This window comes from Crocodylus porosus, unplaced genomic scaffold (genome assembly GCF_001723895.1).
Source record: "Crocodylus porosus isolate Cpor-Errol unplaced genomic scaffold, CroPor_comp1, whole genome shotgun sequence".
Taxonomy (NCBI): Eukaryota; Metazoa; Chordata; order Crocodylia; family Crocodylidae; genus Crocodylus; species Crocodylus porosus.
This window is the reverse complement of record NW_017728931.1, coordinates 37,503,840-37,521,683: the sequence shown is the minus strand read 5'-3', so window position 1 is coordinate 37,521,683 and position 17,844 is coordinate 37,503,840. Positions and strand designations below refer to the sequence as shown.

Sequence of the window (17,844 nt, the reverse complement as noted above, 5' to 3'; positions counted from 1 at the left end):
GTGCATGTTAAGTAAAATGAGGATTTCCACTTCACCTTTTCTGAGAACAGTTTTTATTCTTACTCAATTCTAACGTAGTAACTATCATAGATTTAAAATGTGTAGATTTACATAAAGTTTATCTGAAGTATTGTGCTTGCCTTACAGGTGCTGCATCCTTCAGTGGAAGCTTTAGACCTCAGAGACTGTGATGTTTCAGATAATGCCCTGTTGAAGCTTTATATCTGCAAACATCTAAAGAAAATAAACTTGAATTCTTGTAAAGAAAACAGATTAGGTATAACTTCAGAAGGTATGTTTTGTATGTTGACAGAAGTGGGATCTGCCTTCTGTTTTCTTTTTCTTGGAAGGCTTCATATATAAGATATTGTATGGAATACACATTGGTTAGAGTATCACTGGCACACTTTAGTTAATCAATTGTAGGTACCTTTTTTTTCTTAAATTGGGTGACGTTCACATTGTTTAGTTTAAAGCGCATGCTTAATTTCTGGCGGAACAGTCTTCCCTTAGTAAAGGAAGGTTCTGTGAAATGCTTTGTAGGAACATGCCAACTTGAACCAAACTTTTGATAGAAAAGTGTCTAAATGAGTGTATGTATCCTGGTTACATTTAGATAGTATCAACATTTTCAGTTTTGATATCATTCTAGTTTCTTCCCTTTAAATATTTAACGTTTCGTGACCATGTTTCGATTAATCAAAATAACAAATTAGTATTTCTAAATAAGAGTTCTTCAGTTTTTCTGTTCCACTGTAAGCTTCAGCACTTCATTCCAATTCAGGATAAAGTCAGCTTTTCTAACATCAAAGTGCAGAATGGAAGTTCTATTTTCTAACTATCTCTAATATTTAACTTTGTTTTACATTGGTCCAGTGGAATCACTGATATACTGAGGTCAGTGGCAAGATTCCCATTAACTACAGTGGACTGAGGATTTCACCTGTTTGTCTTATTAATCAACACAGAATTCAAAGAGGAGTAAGAACTTGTATAAATACACAACATTTTTAAATGACTTGCCTGATTAAAACTTATCAAGAAGCCGTATGTTAAATTGCAGGACTTCCAGTTACGTGTTAAAATAAAAAAATGGAAGGGAGCCAAGTGTGAGGTTGTAAAAAAGACAAGTAAAATAGGTACTTTGACAAAATGATAAGTAAATATTGGCACTTGGGTATTTCAGGTATAAATATAGATATGCAAGGTTTACTTTGTAGCAACCTAGTGGAGTGTAATTTATGCATGGCTTAAATCATTGGCCCTGGGCAGTTCTGACTGAGTTCTGCTGAGATGTGCTGATTACTAAACAGACCAGCTAGTTTGCTGTCAAAGTGACAGTATATCTCTCTGAGCTTTTTGCCACCAAACACAAATTTGAGTCATTCTTTCTGTGTCACACGTGGGCTCCAGGAGGCTGCTGGGTTGCACTGGCCTCCTGGAGCACAGTCTTAAGCAGCCTGAATGCTGACAATGGCAGCGAGCTAAAAATTAGCCACACACACAATATCTATATATTAGTTCTCATAAATAATGCAGACTTGACAGGCCAGACAATGAAGTCCTGTACTTTTGATAACTAAAATGTCATATTTACTCAAATCCGAGACATGTTTTTTTTCCCTCCAAACAAGGAGGGAAGAAAAGCCTCATCTTGGATTCGAGTATTGGCCCAAGGCAATGAATCATTTGTTTTACAGGAAAATGTAGTATTTATCAGCCTTAACGCAGAGTAAGCCCAAGTTCTGTGGAATTGTTTACTGTGTATATTAACAATTGTTAAAGATATAAGTAGGACTTGGGACTAGTGTATTAAAGGATTGACATGACAATTTGTTCGATAAATGACAATGACAATAGCTTTATTTACTGCAATATTTACTATTAAATAAGCCTAAAGCAAAGCCCAGTATATTTAGCTGGAAAAGCATTAGCATCTCACCAATACAGGCAAAAAGGCAGTCTCAGTCTTTTCAGCTTCTCAAGGCATTTATCTGTCACTGGAAGATCAGCTAGACACAGTAGCATGTAGCACTTCTTGTCTTGAATGATTTCTCACTCTTGAAGATGCCCCATTAGCTGCTTCATTCCTTTTTATACCCTTTAGCTCAGTGTTTTCAAAGCATTTTTGTAGTTGAGTAAAAAAAAACCAACCCAAGCAATAACAAATAGGAAGACCTATTTTCAACTGTTCACTATTTGTTTTTGGGTACTCCCAATTTTGATTGAATTACCTTATTTGGTATTAGGAGGTTATAAATCTCTACTGAGTTGGAACAGATCTGGAAGATGATTAACAACCAGGAGAAACACAGAGCATTCTTGAAGAGTTGTCCTTGGAAGATGAAGGGAACCACTGAAACAAAACAAAGGAGGAGATAACTTTCAAGCCCCATGTGGAAAATGTCTCTTCCTGTACATAAACATAAGTTAATTATAAAGAAATATTTACCAAAATAATTAATCAAGGATATATATTTAACACAGCAAAAACCAGGCACATAACAGCCTGCTTAAAATCAGTATAGGTATAATAAAATAAGCTGAAAATGACACCTCATTTTTTCTTTTCAGAATATCCCAGCTGCAGAATTACTTCCCCTTACAATTTGCATTTATCATTAATATTTTGTAGTTAAATTTTTATGAGTAGGCCCAGCTCAACTTGAGTTTCACAGTCACCAGCAGTGATGAACTTTTGTGGGTATCATCTTACTTATAAAACAGGCTTCTGTGTTTGTGGTTTGTACAGTTTAAACTGGGGTTTTCAACGTATTGTCAGGATGGCCTCCTTATATCACACTTCTGTCTCCTTTTTATATGATGGTAAATAACCTTTAGATGATAGTGTTATCATCATAAAAGACTGCTTGCCTCTGAAGCAGATTAAATTCTGCTTGGTATCTCACAGTCCACATAATTAGCTAGGCTTACTGGTTCATCCAATAATCGGAAAAATCAGTACAACTTTAACCATTTGAAAGAAACTGTGTGCTGTGGAGAAAAATATGTAGCTAGATTTCACTTCTTTAAAGGAGGTTGTAATCCCATCTGCCAATTCCCATTATTCTTTAAAGCCATAGAAAGATTTCTCACCCTAAACCCCTAACCCTGAAAGCCCAGACATGCAATTGTGTTAATACATTCTTAAAGAAAATAACACAAAATAAAACCACCAAACTTAGGCATTTTAGGAAAAATTGCATTTCTAACTAAATATATATTTCAGCTACATCCCAGGACATACCTGCCAGTCAATATACAAATAACAATTGGTTTATACTAACAGCCAAAGAGTGATACAAGAGACAAGCTAAACCAATAAAGCTAAACCCATAATAAACCAGTGAAAGACTATCTAAACCCATCAATTAATCAATTTAGTTAAGATGATATAAGTTAAATCAGTGAAACTTTATATGAGAACAATCCCTTAGCTATGTTGATTTAAAGAAGAGTTAACTAGATTTAAAAAAAAAATAAATCAATGTCATTTATATAATCTAAACCAAGCCAAAATCCCACACAAATGGTAGAAATCGATAAACCAACTGTATGGGAAGTAAATTAATTAGAACATTTCAGAAAAAGACTTCCTTTCATTACTCTGTATAATGTTAACCTTAGGTGTTTCTCTTAAAAACAGTAAGTAATGACACTGCCAGAGCTTTTTTTAATGGCAGGGAAGTTTTTATGTACTTTAATATGTGGTATACTACAAGATATTTTTGGAGATAGTAGTTTACTGGCCTCAGAATTTCTTGCTTTATTTCTTCAATAGGAGTTGCAGCTCTGGCCTGGTCCTGTCCTTATTTACGCGAAGCTTCTTTTAAAAGATGCTGCAATCTGTCAAACAGTGGAGTACTTGCTCTTGCACTCAATTGCCAACATTTACAGATAGTTAACTTAGGCAGCTGCTCAGGCATCACGGATGCATCCCTGCATGCGCTAGGACAGAACTGCAAATTTCTACATAGTGTGGACTTTTCATCTACTCAGGTAACCAAAATGCCAAAAAAAATATTATATAAATTTAGTGGGGTAGCTTTATGGTCTCTGTTTTTATTTAACTGTGTTTTCCCTGGGCTTTTTACGGTTCAAAACCCAAAGTCACATTAATTTCCAGCTACTTTCCCAATACATTATGTCTCTTGTTAGTAGCAGAAAGTATTTAGGCTCTTTCTAAATAAGAGTCACAAGTTAGGGCATCGACTCTGGAGGACAAATAGCTCTGGAGCCCATCTGTTATTAGAGGGTTCTTTATACTGTTCATGATATTCAATGTCATAATTGTGTTCGAGTTATAGAAAAGGTATTAATTATTTTATATGCAGGAAAAGAAGATGTAGAACTATAATCATACACCAATTAATTAAATACATACTTGTGACTAGGAGAAATCTTATTTTGCCTAAGAAGAACCCACTGAACTGAGTAACTGAACCTTGAGAAGCAAAAAGAGCAAAGTATGCAGAACAAAACATGCATGACCTTGTACGTCTGGAGTTGTTTGCCAGATGTATGTTACACGATGCTCCTCCTCCCCCCTGCCCAGTAATAAATGAAATATCCTAATGTTTGATGTAAGTCATTTTTCTTTTGCTTTCTGCTAGAGTATCTTTCTAGAAGCTCCTTAAAGTTAAATGTATTAGTTTAATGTCAGCAGTGTGCTCCATGTCTTTCAGAATGTAGAAGGTGGCATCATCTCAGACCCAGATTTGACACTAATTTGACAGTCTTAATGCTTTAAGTCCTTTGATATATTTTTTTAATTTAACGGCTTGTGAAAGACGTGTATGTTATAGGCAAAATTAGAATGAGAGGAAGATAGTTGTTTGGTGCACAACAAGGAAACTATTCCAGTATGAGGGGGCATTTTGAAAAACATGTGAAACCAGAGTAGGAGATGAAGATAGAGGTAAAAGATGACCAAGGCTTTAACAGAGATTATGTAGAAGGAACGGACAGGAAATGTTGGGTATTATCAGTGACCTAACATATGGGAAGGGCACATATCAGAAAATCTGCACAGGCTACCACCTTGGTGTCCTTTTGCTAAAATTTCAGTTTCATATGTGCCAAAACATGCACTTCTCCTACTAAGAGTCATCAATACTAAATTAACATAGTAGAAAATTTGTTTCCTCTATCAAAACCATGGAAGATGAAAGTAAACATTCATGATATTTCTAAGGGGGGAAAAAAAGGGAAAAACCCCAGTTTTCTAAAACTGAAATGTTTTTTCATGTCCTTTTTAAAGATCAGCAAGAGGAAGGAAAATGTACAAATGCAACTTAAAAGGAAATTCTTTGCAGATTAAGGCACAGAATATTATCAGGCTTTGTAAACTGCATGTATTCCCTTGGCTCTATCCACAAAGTACTAGAATATTAATTTCTCTCTTTTGTATTTGCTTCCTACCACGTTTTCATCCTTATTAATTTCGGTACAAATTGCCAAGTCTTTATATGGATGCATGTGGATTAGGGGAGAACAGTCTTTCCTTTTTCTATTACCACAGCTTCAACAACAGACCGTATGATTTGCCAATGTAGAAGATAGGGTTTGCATGTCAGGCCACTTAAAGACACTTTAACAAATAGGGCTGTGTGAAACACCATCGTTTCATTTCGACATTCCTTTCGCCATTTTGAAGTGATAGTGTTTTGTTTCTTTTTGTCGTTTCGTCTCGTTTCGTTTCGAAGCACTTTCTTGTTTCACTTCCTTGAAACTTTTTCACTGTTTTGACACGTGTCAGTGTTTCACCCATAGGTTATAATGGGGAATCATGAAAATACTTAAAACTTTGTCATTTCTTGCTTGATTTGGTTGAAAATTGCAGGGATGGTAGCTTCTTCTGAGGGCATGAAGCCTGCCAGGCTTCAAGGAGATAGGTACAGAAGTTTTGGGGAACTGCACTTCAAACTTTTCAAAACACAACTCCTGACACTTGCTATCAGCAGCAGCCTCCTCTCATCCAGTGTGCAGATCCGAAGGCCCACACCCTAGGAGGGCTGTGGGGCTGCACTGGACTCCTCCCAACGGTGCAGACCCCCGGATCTGCACGCTGGATGAAAAGAGGCTGCTGCTGCCACTTGGGACTAGCACTGGGCGCACCATGCGCCCAGCACCAGAGAACATTGCTGCTCCTTACATCTGGCACGCAGATGGGGGGGCTCACACCCCTGGGAGGAGTCCGGCACAGCCCGGCAGCCCTCTGGCTCACACTCCTGGATCTACATCTCGGATGAGAGGAGGCTGCCTCTGCCACCTGGGACCAGCGCTGGGCACGGGCTGGGACCAGCACTGGAGAAGATTGCTGCTGCCACCTGTCCCAGGCAGCAGAGGCAGCCTCCTCTCATCTGGCACTCAGATCCAGGGACTTGCACCCCTGGGAGGAGTCTGGCAGAGCCCTCGTTTCGTTTCAAAGCTGTTTCGAAGCCTTTTATTTCATTTCAATTTTGCTGTTTCGAGCTCGAAACATATTGAAATAGCTTCAGAATGAAGCACCTAGTGAAATTTCATACAGCCCTATTTACCATGTGGCAAAAAGTAATGTCAGGTGCTCCACAATAGTTGTCCACGTGCACACTCCTACACTGCAGTAATGCAGTCCTTTTGCTGAGTACTTAGTACCCTGGTTTTCTGTCAAATAAGAAGAGTGCATATAGGCAGTTACTACAGAATAGCTTATACGTGTATTTACTTGCATACCACATGCATGTTTTCCCAGAAAGTTAGCCTCCCAAAATTGGAGTGCTTACCTTAAGCAGGAAAGCTGATTTTCTGTTCAGAATGGAAGCATGGATTTGCTATAAGATAGCTGTTGCTTCTTTTCCTTCTCTTTCTTCTGCAGCTACATCAAGAGAGGGGTGGTTTAAAGCAAAGGCACATCTGGGGGAGAATGTAGTAGTGTGGTGACCCTCCCCCTTGATTCCTGCTCTACCCAAAGTTTAAAACCAAGTATCTGGCAGCGGCAGTGACATTTCTATTCAGGCAGTACTGAGGGAGCCAATTGACTCCATGATTTATTTTATTGTACCTGATTCCTGCTGATTAATCGTAACAGAAATTAGTAGTCTTCCTTCCTTTGTAATGCCTTTGATGTTATATTAATCAAACTATCCTTATTTCAACAAATTTACTGTCTGCTAGCTGCTTCTGGCCTGTTCTCTTATTTTGCAGCCCTTCTGACTTGTTTGAGCTCTTTTCAAAATCCTAGATCCGTGGCAACGCATAGGGGGTTCACAGGGGTGCATGTGCAGTCCCTGACAGGCAGCGTTCCCTGCTTAGGTGACAAGCAGGTGGGGGCAGATGGAAACGCTGGTGCCCCCGCTGTGAGCACCGGCCAGGGAGTGGTGTGCCAGGTGAAGCAGTGCTGACACTTCAGCAGTGCTGTGGCCGCTTCCCAGTGAGCACGATCGGACGCGGGGGAGATCACCCCCACCCCCCCGGTTGGTGAGATTGGCTGCAGGGGGACTCCCACCCACCCCCCAGTTGCTAACTGGCCACTGGGCATCATGTGCCCCACAGACTCAGGTGGCACCAGTCACCCAAGTCCTAGATCCACCCATGAAGCCCAGTCTTCAGCAGAAGCTACAGTGTCAGGTTTTGGCTTAGCAGCCCCAGAGCTGGTAACATTTCAGTTGTGAAAGGAATAAAACTGTAGCTTTGGCCTAAGCAGAAAAGAGAGTGAGAGTGAGCTAAAGCTTAAGCTGTAGCCCTGCTCTGGATGCTCTGAAGAAAACTTTTTTTCTTGACACTGCGTTCTGAAAAGCAAGGCACGCTCTTTACCAGGGTGGAGGTAGGGAGACTGTAATAGTAAGAGCTTTATTAATAGCAAGAGTTTTGCACGCTGATTCCATAGTAGGCCAGTGAAGTGGCACGTAGCCTCCTGCTCTGTGAGCATGACTGAGCCATGAACCTAGATAGCAGAATGTTGTAAGACAGTGGAATGTGCTAAAACACCACGTGTGTTGGATCAGGACTCATCCCCAAATTCCTAGCTTGAGATAACCAAATCCTTAGCTCAAGATAACAATGTTTACTCCAGAGTATATAAGCTGTACATTCTTAAGTTACAATGGGTTCCTCAGCTCTGGGCAAAAGTTCCAACTTGTGCGGAGCCCTGGCGCAGGCTATCGCATCCCCGGGAACAGGACACTCCGGGGCAAGGGGAACCATGCGGAGTGGTGGCTGCCACCTAAGGCCAATGTGAAGTAACTTTCCTCTCTGCTCTGTTCTATCACCTGCCTTTGCAAGTATCCTTAAATAAAGCTTTGCAAAGGTAAAAACAACCATAAGTACGTCCTTTGTTCAAGCGTGGCGAATCTTCTGAACCCAGTATTTCATCCTAAAACAGGGACACATGTTAGAAAATACAATACGTGGTAAAGCACTGTCCCTACTTATCCTGAGGTGTAAAGTTGTTTGCCATATCCGCAGAGAGATGCCATCCCGTTTTAAACTCTGTTTGGGGTTGGACCAGTGGCCTTACAGTTTTGAGAACGTATTCTTGCCTGGTGAGGTGGTTCATCTGAGAACTACCCGGTTAGCCCTCATGCAAATTATTTAGCTTCCTTTAGCTTTCTATTTCTTCTAGTGAGTATTCATTGTGTCTTTAATATTTTTTATTGTGTTTCATTTCTAGGCCTGTTTTGATCTATGTTTTGAACACAAATGTTTTAAAGATATGAACATGGATGTGAAAGGGCCAAATTCTGCAGTCCATGGGTGTGGACAAATATAATAATTAAAACATTTCAAAGGCCCAGCTACACAGACATGTATGCCCTTTGAAATGTTCCCAAAGTAGCTTAAACATTCCAAAATAGATCCTCTTTAAAAGAAGTAGTATCATGGAGTGTTTCACTTCCGGCTATGTGTGCACAAGGACAGAACATGGGATCTGGGTTGGGGCTGGGCTGTTGCTAAAGGAGGCTGCGGCATTTTGAAATGTTCCTGCCAGGAACTGCAAAAGGTTATATATGTGCACGTGGCCTGAAACACTTCCTCCATGAAGCATTTCTAAGTGCGTTTCATTTGGGAATGCTTCATTCATTATACCAGTCTGCACCCTTTGCTACATCTCTATTTAGGCAGAACTCCTTCCTCCTAAATTTAGAGAGTTACTATTTTAATGGGAAAAAATGGTGACATTTGTAGGACAGCAAAAAGTAGTAAACAAATTTACCATGTGAGGAAAAATATGCAGCCACAAAGGTCTTCCCTATCTGTTTGGAGAGGAGAAAAAGACACAGGTAGACTCCAGCATAGGGCATGTAAAGTGTTGTCAGTCAGTATAATGACCATGAAGATAGACCGCTATAAAAAAATATTTTAAGATTAATAGCTGTCTTTTTAAAGTATAGTTCTGTTGTGTTTTGATCTAGTTATTCTAGTATACTAATAAGAGGGTTTTTGTTTCCCTTCCTAGGTAACAGATGATGGTGTCATAGCACTCGTTAGTGGAGTGTGTTCCGAAAATTTAAAGGTAACTCATCTTACCTGTTCTAATACAAAGAAATGTTAAAAAACAAACATGTATGTCTTATCTATATATTTTATGCATTTGCACTGGAGGGGAGAGGAGGAGGGAAGCTCTACAAACACAAATTCTTTAACAGTTATTTATATGGAATGTATTAAAGTTTCAAAGAAAAGCTGCATTTTATCTAATGAAATTTATTTCTTATCTATGGGAACTTTTTACCATCTTAATTTTCCCTGAGCCTGATGAAGGGCATGTGAGCCCGAAAGCTTGCAGAAAAATATATCTCTTTTTGCGATTTCTTAGTTGGTCTAATAAAAGATATCATCAAGGGTTCTAGACTTTTTGCATTTCTTTTTGTCTCAGACCAACACGGCTACCAGATACATCCCTGAAGCATTTTATCTTCATAATTCTCCAAAACATAATGAACGTTTGTCTGTGGTTTGCAGGCAGAGGGGAAGTGAACCTAAACGCAGAACACTTACATAGATACTTGCTACAGAATAGAATACAGATATACACAGTGATCCCTAGTGTCAGAAGCATGGAAAAAGCAGGTATTAGGTTTGGTAGTGTTGGAGTGACATTGGTGTGATGGTTCAGGAAATATACGAGAGGCAAGAATTTTTGTGGGTGATATCGAGGGATGGATCTGAGGTGGGGTGCAGTGGTGCAGTTCTACCTACCCCCTTTGATTCCTGCTTCACCCAAATTTTAAAACCAACTGGCTGGGAGGGGCAGCAGCATTTTTATACAGGAAGTACTGAGGGGGTTAATTGATTTTGTGGCTCATGATCTACCCGATTCCTGGTAAACTGTCTTTGCAGATGTTAACGTACCTCTTTCCTTTTAAATGGTCTTGATGTTCCATTAAGTAAGCTATCCTTTCCTCTGCAATTTTGCTGCCTGTTAGCCATTCCTGGTACTATCTCTTCTATTTCACAACCCTGCTGACTGTTCATTTTTTACTAAAAGCCTAACCTAGGTGCAGTAATCTTAACTCCGATGTACATTAACTTATGTGTGGAACTGAGTAACAGTTGAGTGTTGAATGCACTGTCAAGAAGTTCAAGAAGGCTAGATTTTGTATTATGAATCTGAATAAGCGATGTACATTTAATAATAATGACTACAGAACTAATACAACAGTATCTTTGAATATTTTGCCTAGTTCATTGTGGCTTTTTAAACTTAACATACAACCTAGCAAATTAGTGCACATTCCAACTAAATTGTACTCAGTTTTGCTTTGATGTTAAACTGAATAATATAGCACTGAGCCCCTAGCATATTAGTAAATCATCTGGTTTCTCTTTAATTGCAGAAAAATATGTTGTGTTGAGGCACTACACCATCTGCACCCCCTCTTCAAAATTCTACATTTGCCCATGGTGCTATCTTTTATTGGACCAACTGGATGGTTTGGGATAGAAATAGATGAGCTTTCAGGTATCACAATACCCTTTCCTCCAGTCTCTTCTGAGAAAGAGACCTGAAGGAGGGTACTATGATATCCAAAATCTGGTCTTTGTCTATTCCACCCAAGCAGTTGGTCCAATAAAAGATATCACCCACAAGAATTCTTGCCTCTGACACTGAGTTTTGGAATTCTTAGGCATAAACTGTGTCCTAGATAGTGGGCATGTCTACATGTGATATATGTCACCATAGCAACATGCTCCCTCCTCATAGCATGCTGCAACAGTGACATAGCAGCTAAAAATAACCATGCATGGTTGGCATGGCACAGTACGGGCTGTTATTGCACCATCATTTCAGACTTCCAAAAGGAAGTCCTAAATGATAGCGTAGTAACAACAGTGCTGTACAGTGATGTGTAGAGATGCCCAATTAGACATATTCCTCTAGTTCAATGGTCACCAACCCGTGAATCTTGATCCACCGGTAGATCTCGGAGCCTCTTGTGGTAGATCTCGGAGCCTCTTGCAGTCAATCTGAGGCTGGGGAGGGGAGCTGAGTGCCCGTGTGAATGCATGCGCACACCCCAGCCTAGCAGGTCAGTCGGAGGGAGAAGGAAGGGGCGGGGGCTAGATCAAGGCCCCGGCGGTGAGGAACAGTGCCACAGAGGCTGGAGCAGGGGTAAGTTGAGTGTGGCCCCGGCCGGACAAGACTTACCTGCCAGGAGGTGCACCCCCAAATAACTTTTTCTCCCTCTGCCTCGATCTGCCCCCACCTTCCCTCCTCACAGACTTACCTGCTTTGTGGGGAGGAGTGGCAGGTGGTGGTGGTGCACAGCAGATCTTGGGTTGCTTTTAAATGCCAAAGGAGATCTACTTAAAAAGATTGGAGGACCACTGCTCTAGTTGATACCAATTTTTTTCTATCAGGATTTACATATATTATACTTCACTTATTTCATGTCATGTATACATACAACTGTGGCAAACCGGAAGCTTTATATAAATCAATTTTCATGTTTCTTGTTTACGGTACAGATGTGGTAGCTTAAGAGGAAAAATCAATGTTTTAATTTTCTCTTAGGTCAAAAGAATGATAGCACGCTAATTAACATACCTCTGAATCATTGCAGTGTTATTCCTGTTTTTATGTTATACTGTCTCTTAGGTTTATTATTCCCTGTAGATACTGTATTTATTAGCATCCTGAAAATGTTTTGGACTTACACACACAAGATTCAAGATGCTGAAATATCCTGTATGTTTCAGGTATACTAAATAGCCTGCCCTTTTAATTCTTGATTTTCCACCCTACCAAAGGCTTCTGATAAATTGTGCACATCTAACATAAAAACAAAATTAAATTCTGTAATATCTATCAAGAGTTAATATAGTTACAGTGACCTGACCTCCAGTTTAGAGATAATCTGAAGATGATTTCTGTTTTAATTACAGATTTTTATATAATTTAATCACCATTTTCCCGGTGTGTATGTTATCTAAACTCTCTAGGGATTTTTATAACCCCCATGCATCACAGTATACAGGAAGACTCATTGCCCTTTGTGCTGTTCTTACCTCAGAGGAATTCTTTCTTTGAACTACATAACAATAGAAAACATCTACCCACAAATGTTAAGATGCTGTCAGATTACTAAAGACTGTTTCATTCTTCTTCTATTTTATCCTCAGTCTCATTCTTCTGAAGTCTCTACTTTAACTAATGTAAGTTATAAAATTGGAAGGGGCTTCTTGAAGCAATGAGTCTCAGTCTTTACTATTGCAGCCAGCCACATCATATAATCCTACTAATAATTTACCAGGCTATATTTAAAAAAATGTCCTCCTTTCTTAGAGAACACTGGAGTAATAAAAATGGAACAAAATTTAGTAGTACAAAGTACAAGGTAATGCACTTAGGCATTAATAACAAGAATTTGTCCTGTAATTTGGGAGCTCGTCAGTGGACGTGTCTACATGTGCACATTTACTGTGCAGTAACTGAAATTACTGCACAGTACGAATGTGCATTTACACGCTCATGTCTATAATGTACAGTAAATATGGAGACTTACACTGACTTGGGCATAAATTTGATACCTGCATGATGCATCATGCAAGTATCAAGTTTATGCCAGATTAGTTACTGCACAGAAACACACATGTAGATCCCTTACTGCACAGTAACACAGTGTGTATGGACTGTCTTTAACTTTAGTGCATCTATACATGCGCTTTAACGCCTGCACATATACACACTAACCTGTTCCTTACTGCGCAGTACATTTAAGCCAACATAAGTGCACGTGTAGACATATCCAGTGGGAAGCAAAGGAAGAGAAATTCTTGAGTATATGCCTGTCACAAGATGACTATGAACTACCAGTTTGTAAGGATGTACTGAAATCATGATTTTGCGTTTTTCACAGAAAAAGCGACATTGGCCATTTTCCGCAAAAAATGATGGGCTCTGTGATTTTGACAGGCTCGCTGTAGAAAAAAATTAATTATTGGCAAGCAGAGAAAAGAGAAGAAAGCAGTCTTGAAGCATGGGGGGGAGGAAGCTGGAAGAGAAAGCAAATGAGAAGCTGAGCCTGATGTAGCCTCAGTACAGGTGCCAGCCTGGGCCCAGTCTACCTCCATCTAAGTGCAAGGGTTTTGGTGCCATCTTTTAAGCAGTCAGAGGCATGCTGGTGTAGTGTGCTGCAGCCTAAGTAGGATTGAGCAGGGATGAACAGTGAGAAGAAATCCTCTAAGAGGACCCAATACATTTCAGCTCTGGACTGTGTAAGGCTTGCATGCAGATGGAGGCAGACTGTTCTGTATCTCCTGCAGCATGATTCTGGATGTGTCAAGGAAAACCAGTATAGAGTCCAAGGTGCACATGAAGCAAAAGGCTGCTGCAGAGGCTGAAGGTCAGAGCAAGAAAAACCGATCATGTCCTCATTCTTTAAAAGCACCATGAAAAGCTGCTTGAAAAGGAAGTCAATGGCATTTTATCTTGTGGAGGCTTTTGCGGTAGCAAACATCCCATTCAAGAAACTTGATCACCCTAAGTTAAGGGACTAACTGAACCAAAATATGCCAAATGCTGGTAGTTATCTGTGTGTGAACAGGCTTTGTCAAGACTGTCTGTCTCCCTACAGTGACTGATTCACATGTACAGTCCACAGAGTCTCTGATGGCAGAGTCCTTCTCCATTGTGGCTGATGAAGCCACCAACTCTCAAGATAACTATGTGCTGCAACATTTTATTTTTACCTGGGAGATAAGCAGCAGAACCTGCCTGTTTTCAAACAGAGCTACTGTCCAGCTGACCAGAGGGAACACATATGCTCCCGGTCAGCTCTCAACATGTGTGCTACTGTACAATAAGTAAACAAGAGTAAAATTGCTACTTATATTTACAGGTAGCAAATTTACTCTCAATTAGAAGAAATTACTGTGCTGTAAGCGTCTGCATGTGTAGATGGGAACACTTACTGTGTAGTAAGTAGCTCTAATCGAGAATAAAGCATCTCATGTAATTGCCCCTCTGTGTCCACTATTTACAGATGGCTGGTAATCATAGTCTTATTGTTCAAGGAATGATCTCTGATTGGCTTTATTTAAAGTTATTTGTTTGACTAGAATTTTCAGAACTGGAGGAAACTAGTTTTTTTGCAAACCTGAACGGTATCACTTAATTGGGATTTATATCCTGCAAATGCAAAAAGGGCGAAGGGAGAGAAGTTTCTTATCTCCTCCCTTCCTTATTTACACTGGTCTGTTACTTCTTCACTTTAGTTTATGATTTGGCATGATTTGCTTTGTTTTTATATCTAAGCATCTACTATTAACAAGATGATAACATTCAATGCATTTGGTCCTTTTTTAATGTTAATAGAGTTAATAGATAAGTAAGGTTGGGTGGTCCACTGTTTTCCACAGGCTATTGTTTAAATGTAAATGTGTTTCCTGTTTTTCATATGAACAGGTTGTCAATTACGGCAGCCTTATTTACAGTGGTCTCTTCTCAGGTATCAGTCTCTCACTCCTTACAGGTTTTACCTTGAAATGTCAATACAGCTTCCTGCTTTCCTGTTTAAGTAAGCAGGCTGGTGACCTTCTCCTGCTCAGGTCTGTTGTGTAACTCCAGCATTAGTTACAGGTCTTATTACATGTAATGACTAATGCCAGTTCGCTGCTTACATAGCACAATCCTGCAACTTTCCTATGGGGAATACCAACTCCCGCATGGTAATATATGATGAGTTACAAGTCCTGTAATTGGCGTTCCACTGTGTGAGTTGAAGCTTGGCATTCTGTGCCTTCCTTAGTCTCTCTAATTAGCTCCACATATTACAGATCAGAATCTGGTGTTATGATACATATATCCTTATCTTTAAATGTAAAAAGCTTGTTTGTATACTTGCTGTTTAGAATGGGCTGTGGATAACCTAAAGTTCTATTTGAGAAGAGTGGCAAGTTTAATTTTTCTCTTCTAAATATTACCAAGAAACTAAGAATGTTTCAACTCCTTGATGTAAACTAGGAGTTCAATGAATTGTATCTTCTTACTGGAGACTAAATCCTCAAGCCCGTGCTTACATGACTAATCTCACGTGGGGTTCATCAGGATTGCTAGGCTTAACAAATGTTACAGGATCAGGGCACACAAATTTAAAACTAAATAATGAAGGTGATGAAGTTTAGATCTGGTCTGCCTTATCCCAAATTTAACTTTCCAAGTCAGAACTTGCCATGAGCAGAAATCTTATCAAAGTGTACATATTTGGAACATATAAAAGGTAAATAAATTGTAATATTGCTCCAAGGTCTGCCTATAACTCAAGTAGCAAAGCATTTTTTTAATGAAAGTTTTATTGTGGTTAGAGAAATGCTGACTTTACCCATTTACCCACTGCACATAGCTGGCATTATAGAAGTTACAGCATAAAAATAAAACGAAGGACAGGAAGCAGAAGCTAGTTTAGAACTAAGAGAGAGAGTGTTTTGGTGGGTTTCTTATTTTTATTAATCAAACACCATCCTTTGCAACTCACTTATACACTGGCCTTGTTCTGATTTTTATGTAGTCTTTTCTTAATGTATTAAAAGTAGGGGCAAGTTAAGCAGTCCATGGCCTCTGTGTTTGACACTGATCTAACTCCTCTTTTTCCATTAGGAGTCTTAAAATTAACTTCAGTGGCAGAAGAAGAAAGTCCATGCCAGTAGCTTTTAATTTTCATTTTTCTCCCTCTGCTTCACTGTCACTCTCAAAAGCACTTGTAAGGAGCATGCTGGCTATCTCTTTATCCCTGTTTGTTTATGATGTCTTAAGAGTTTATATCAAGTATTTCTTTCTACAGAGACTGCCCATCCTGCCTCCCAGCTATTTCTGATCTGGAGAGTGCCAGACTTCAGCTGGATGCTGTGCCTCAGGAGCCCTGTGCTGACAGCAGATGGCTGGGCAAAGGCATTTCAAACTGACTTCATGTCAGAGAAAGTGAACTTGGCAAAAAAAGTAATTTTTATTCAAGGGACTCCTTATCTTTTAAATGTTGTCCTATTTCAGTTAAGCACCAATGTAAAAAGCATAGCTTGTATTCTTCTTAAGTGTTTTCTTTTGATTACCAAGCATCATCACAGTGCTGCATGCCTCAAGGTACAGGTGTTATTACAGTTTTTTTTTTTATAACAGGAGATCCACATGGAACGCTGTGTAAATTTGACAGATATAGCTGTGGAAGCTGTTCTTACCTGTTGCCCAAAGATATACATTCTGTTATTCCATGGATGCCCACTGATGACAGGTTAGTCAAAGCACACAGGTAATAGTCCATATTTTAAGTTGACTCTAAGGTAAGCAGCGTGTCATCTTTCTGCCTAGAAAGCACAGACCACCTTGCAAATGTTCCCAAAATGAGCAAGAAGGTACTATTCATGGTATTAATAGTAGTATTCTTGGGGTTTTCCAAAACAAGACAGGGTTCTTGCCTCAAAGACTTGATAGACTTAACAGGGGAAGGAAACACAATAGTTTAGGCACACACAGGTTTAGACACAGCATTCTTCTAGAGGTTGCATATGTAAGTTGTAAAATGCAGCTCAACTCTGAAAATGTACTACGCCAATTGATACCTTATTTAGAAGGCTTTATGGTTTAAAATTTTTTCTTAGTCTGGTTTCGGATTTTCTGTATAGAACCAAATGATATTGTTATCAATAGAGATTTTCCTCAACCCCAGCCCTGGATACTGTCCCCCTGATCCTGCCTGCTTTTGTTGTTAGCTCTTCTGAACAGCCTGTCCTTCACCTGTGGCTGCCTGCTTCTCAACAATCGGCTCAATAGATACTGGTAACAACTACATTGCCTGCAGCCACATTCAGATTTTCACACTTGAATGGAGTTCACAAACTGGTTCTTCTCTCAGGCTAATGTGACAGAAGAACCAGACTCTCATATTACAGATGATTGCTCTTCAGTCACAATGCATCAGTGCCTTAGTACTTTGTTGCTCCAAAATGGCTGTTGCTGTTTTGGGGAGTATCACCTTACTAGCAGAAGCCTGTTTTTTTCTAATACCTGTGCAGCTATGGTACGTGTTCATAGATTTCATAAACATTTGGGCTGGAAGGGACCCTGGAGGATCATCAAGTCCAGCTCCCTGCCCCAGGGGCAGGAAGTCAGGAGGGATCATAGGATCCCAGCAAGATAAGCATCCAAATGTGTTTTGAAGGCATTCAAAGTGGGCGCCTGAACCGCCTCAGGTGGCAATCTGTACCAAACCTTGGGGGCTCGGACAGTGAAGAAGTTCTTTCTTATGTCCAGCCTGAACTGGTCACAGTGAAGTTTGGGACCATTCGATCTTATAGATTCATAGATTCATAGATGCTAGGGTCGGAAGGGACCTCAATAGATCATCGAGTCCGACCCCCTGCATAAGCAGG

General features: G+C 39.8%; 1 protein-coding gene across 1 annotated transcript in view; it reads left to right on the top strand.

The window, feature by feature from the left end:
• AMN1 (antagonist of mitotic exit network 1 homolog) overlaps nt 1-17,844 on the top strand; it is a 40,990-nt gene that overhangs the window by 12,435 nt on the left and 10,711 nt on the right. Inside the window, exons 3-6 of the mRNA XM_019543888.1 lie at nt 148-292; nt 3,782-3,999; nt 9,437-9,493; nt 16,595-16,706. Coding sequence (XP_019399433.1) covers nt 148-292; nt 3,782-3,999; nt 9,437-9,493; nt 16,595-16,706 — 532 coding nt within the window. The remainder of the gene's footprint in view (nt 1-147; nt 293-3,781; nt 4,000-9,436; nt 9,494-16,594; nt 16,707-17,844) is intronic.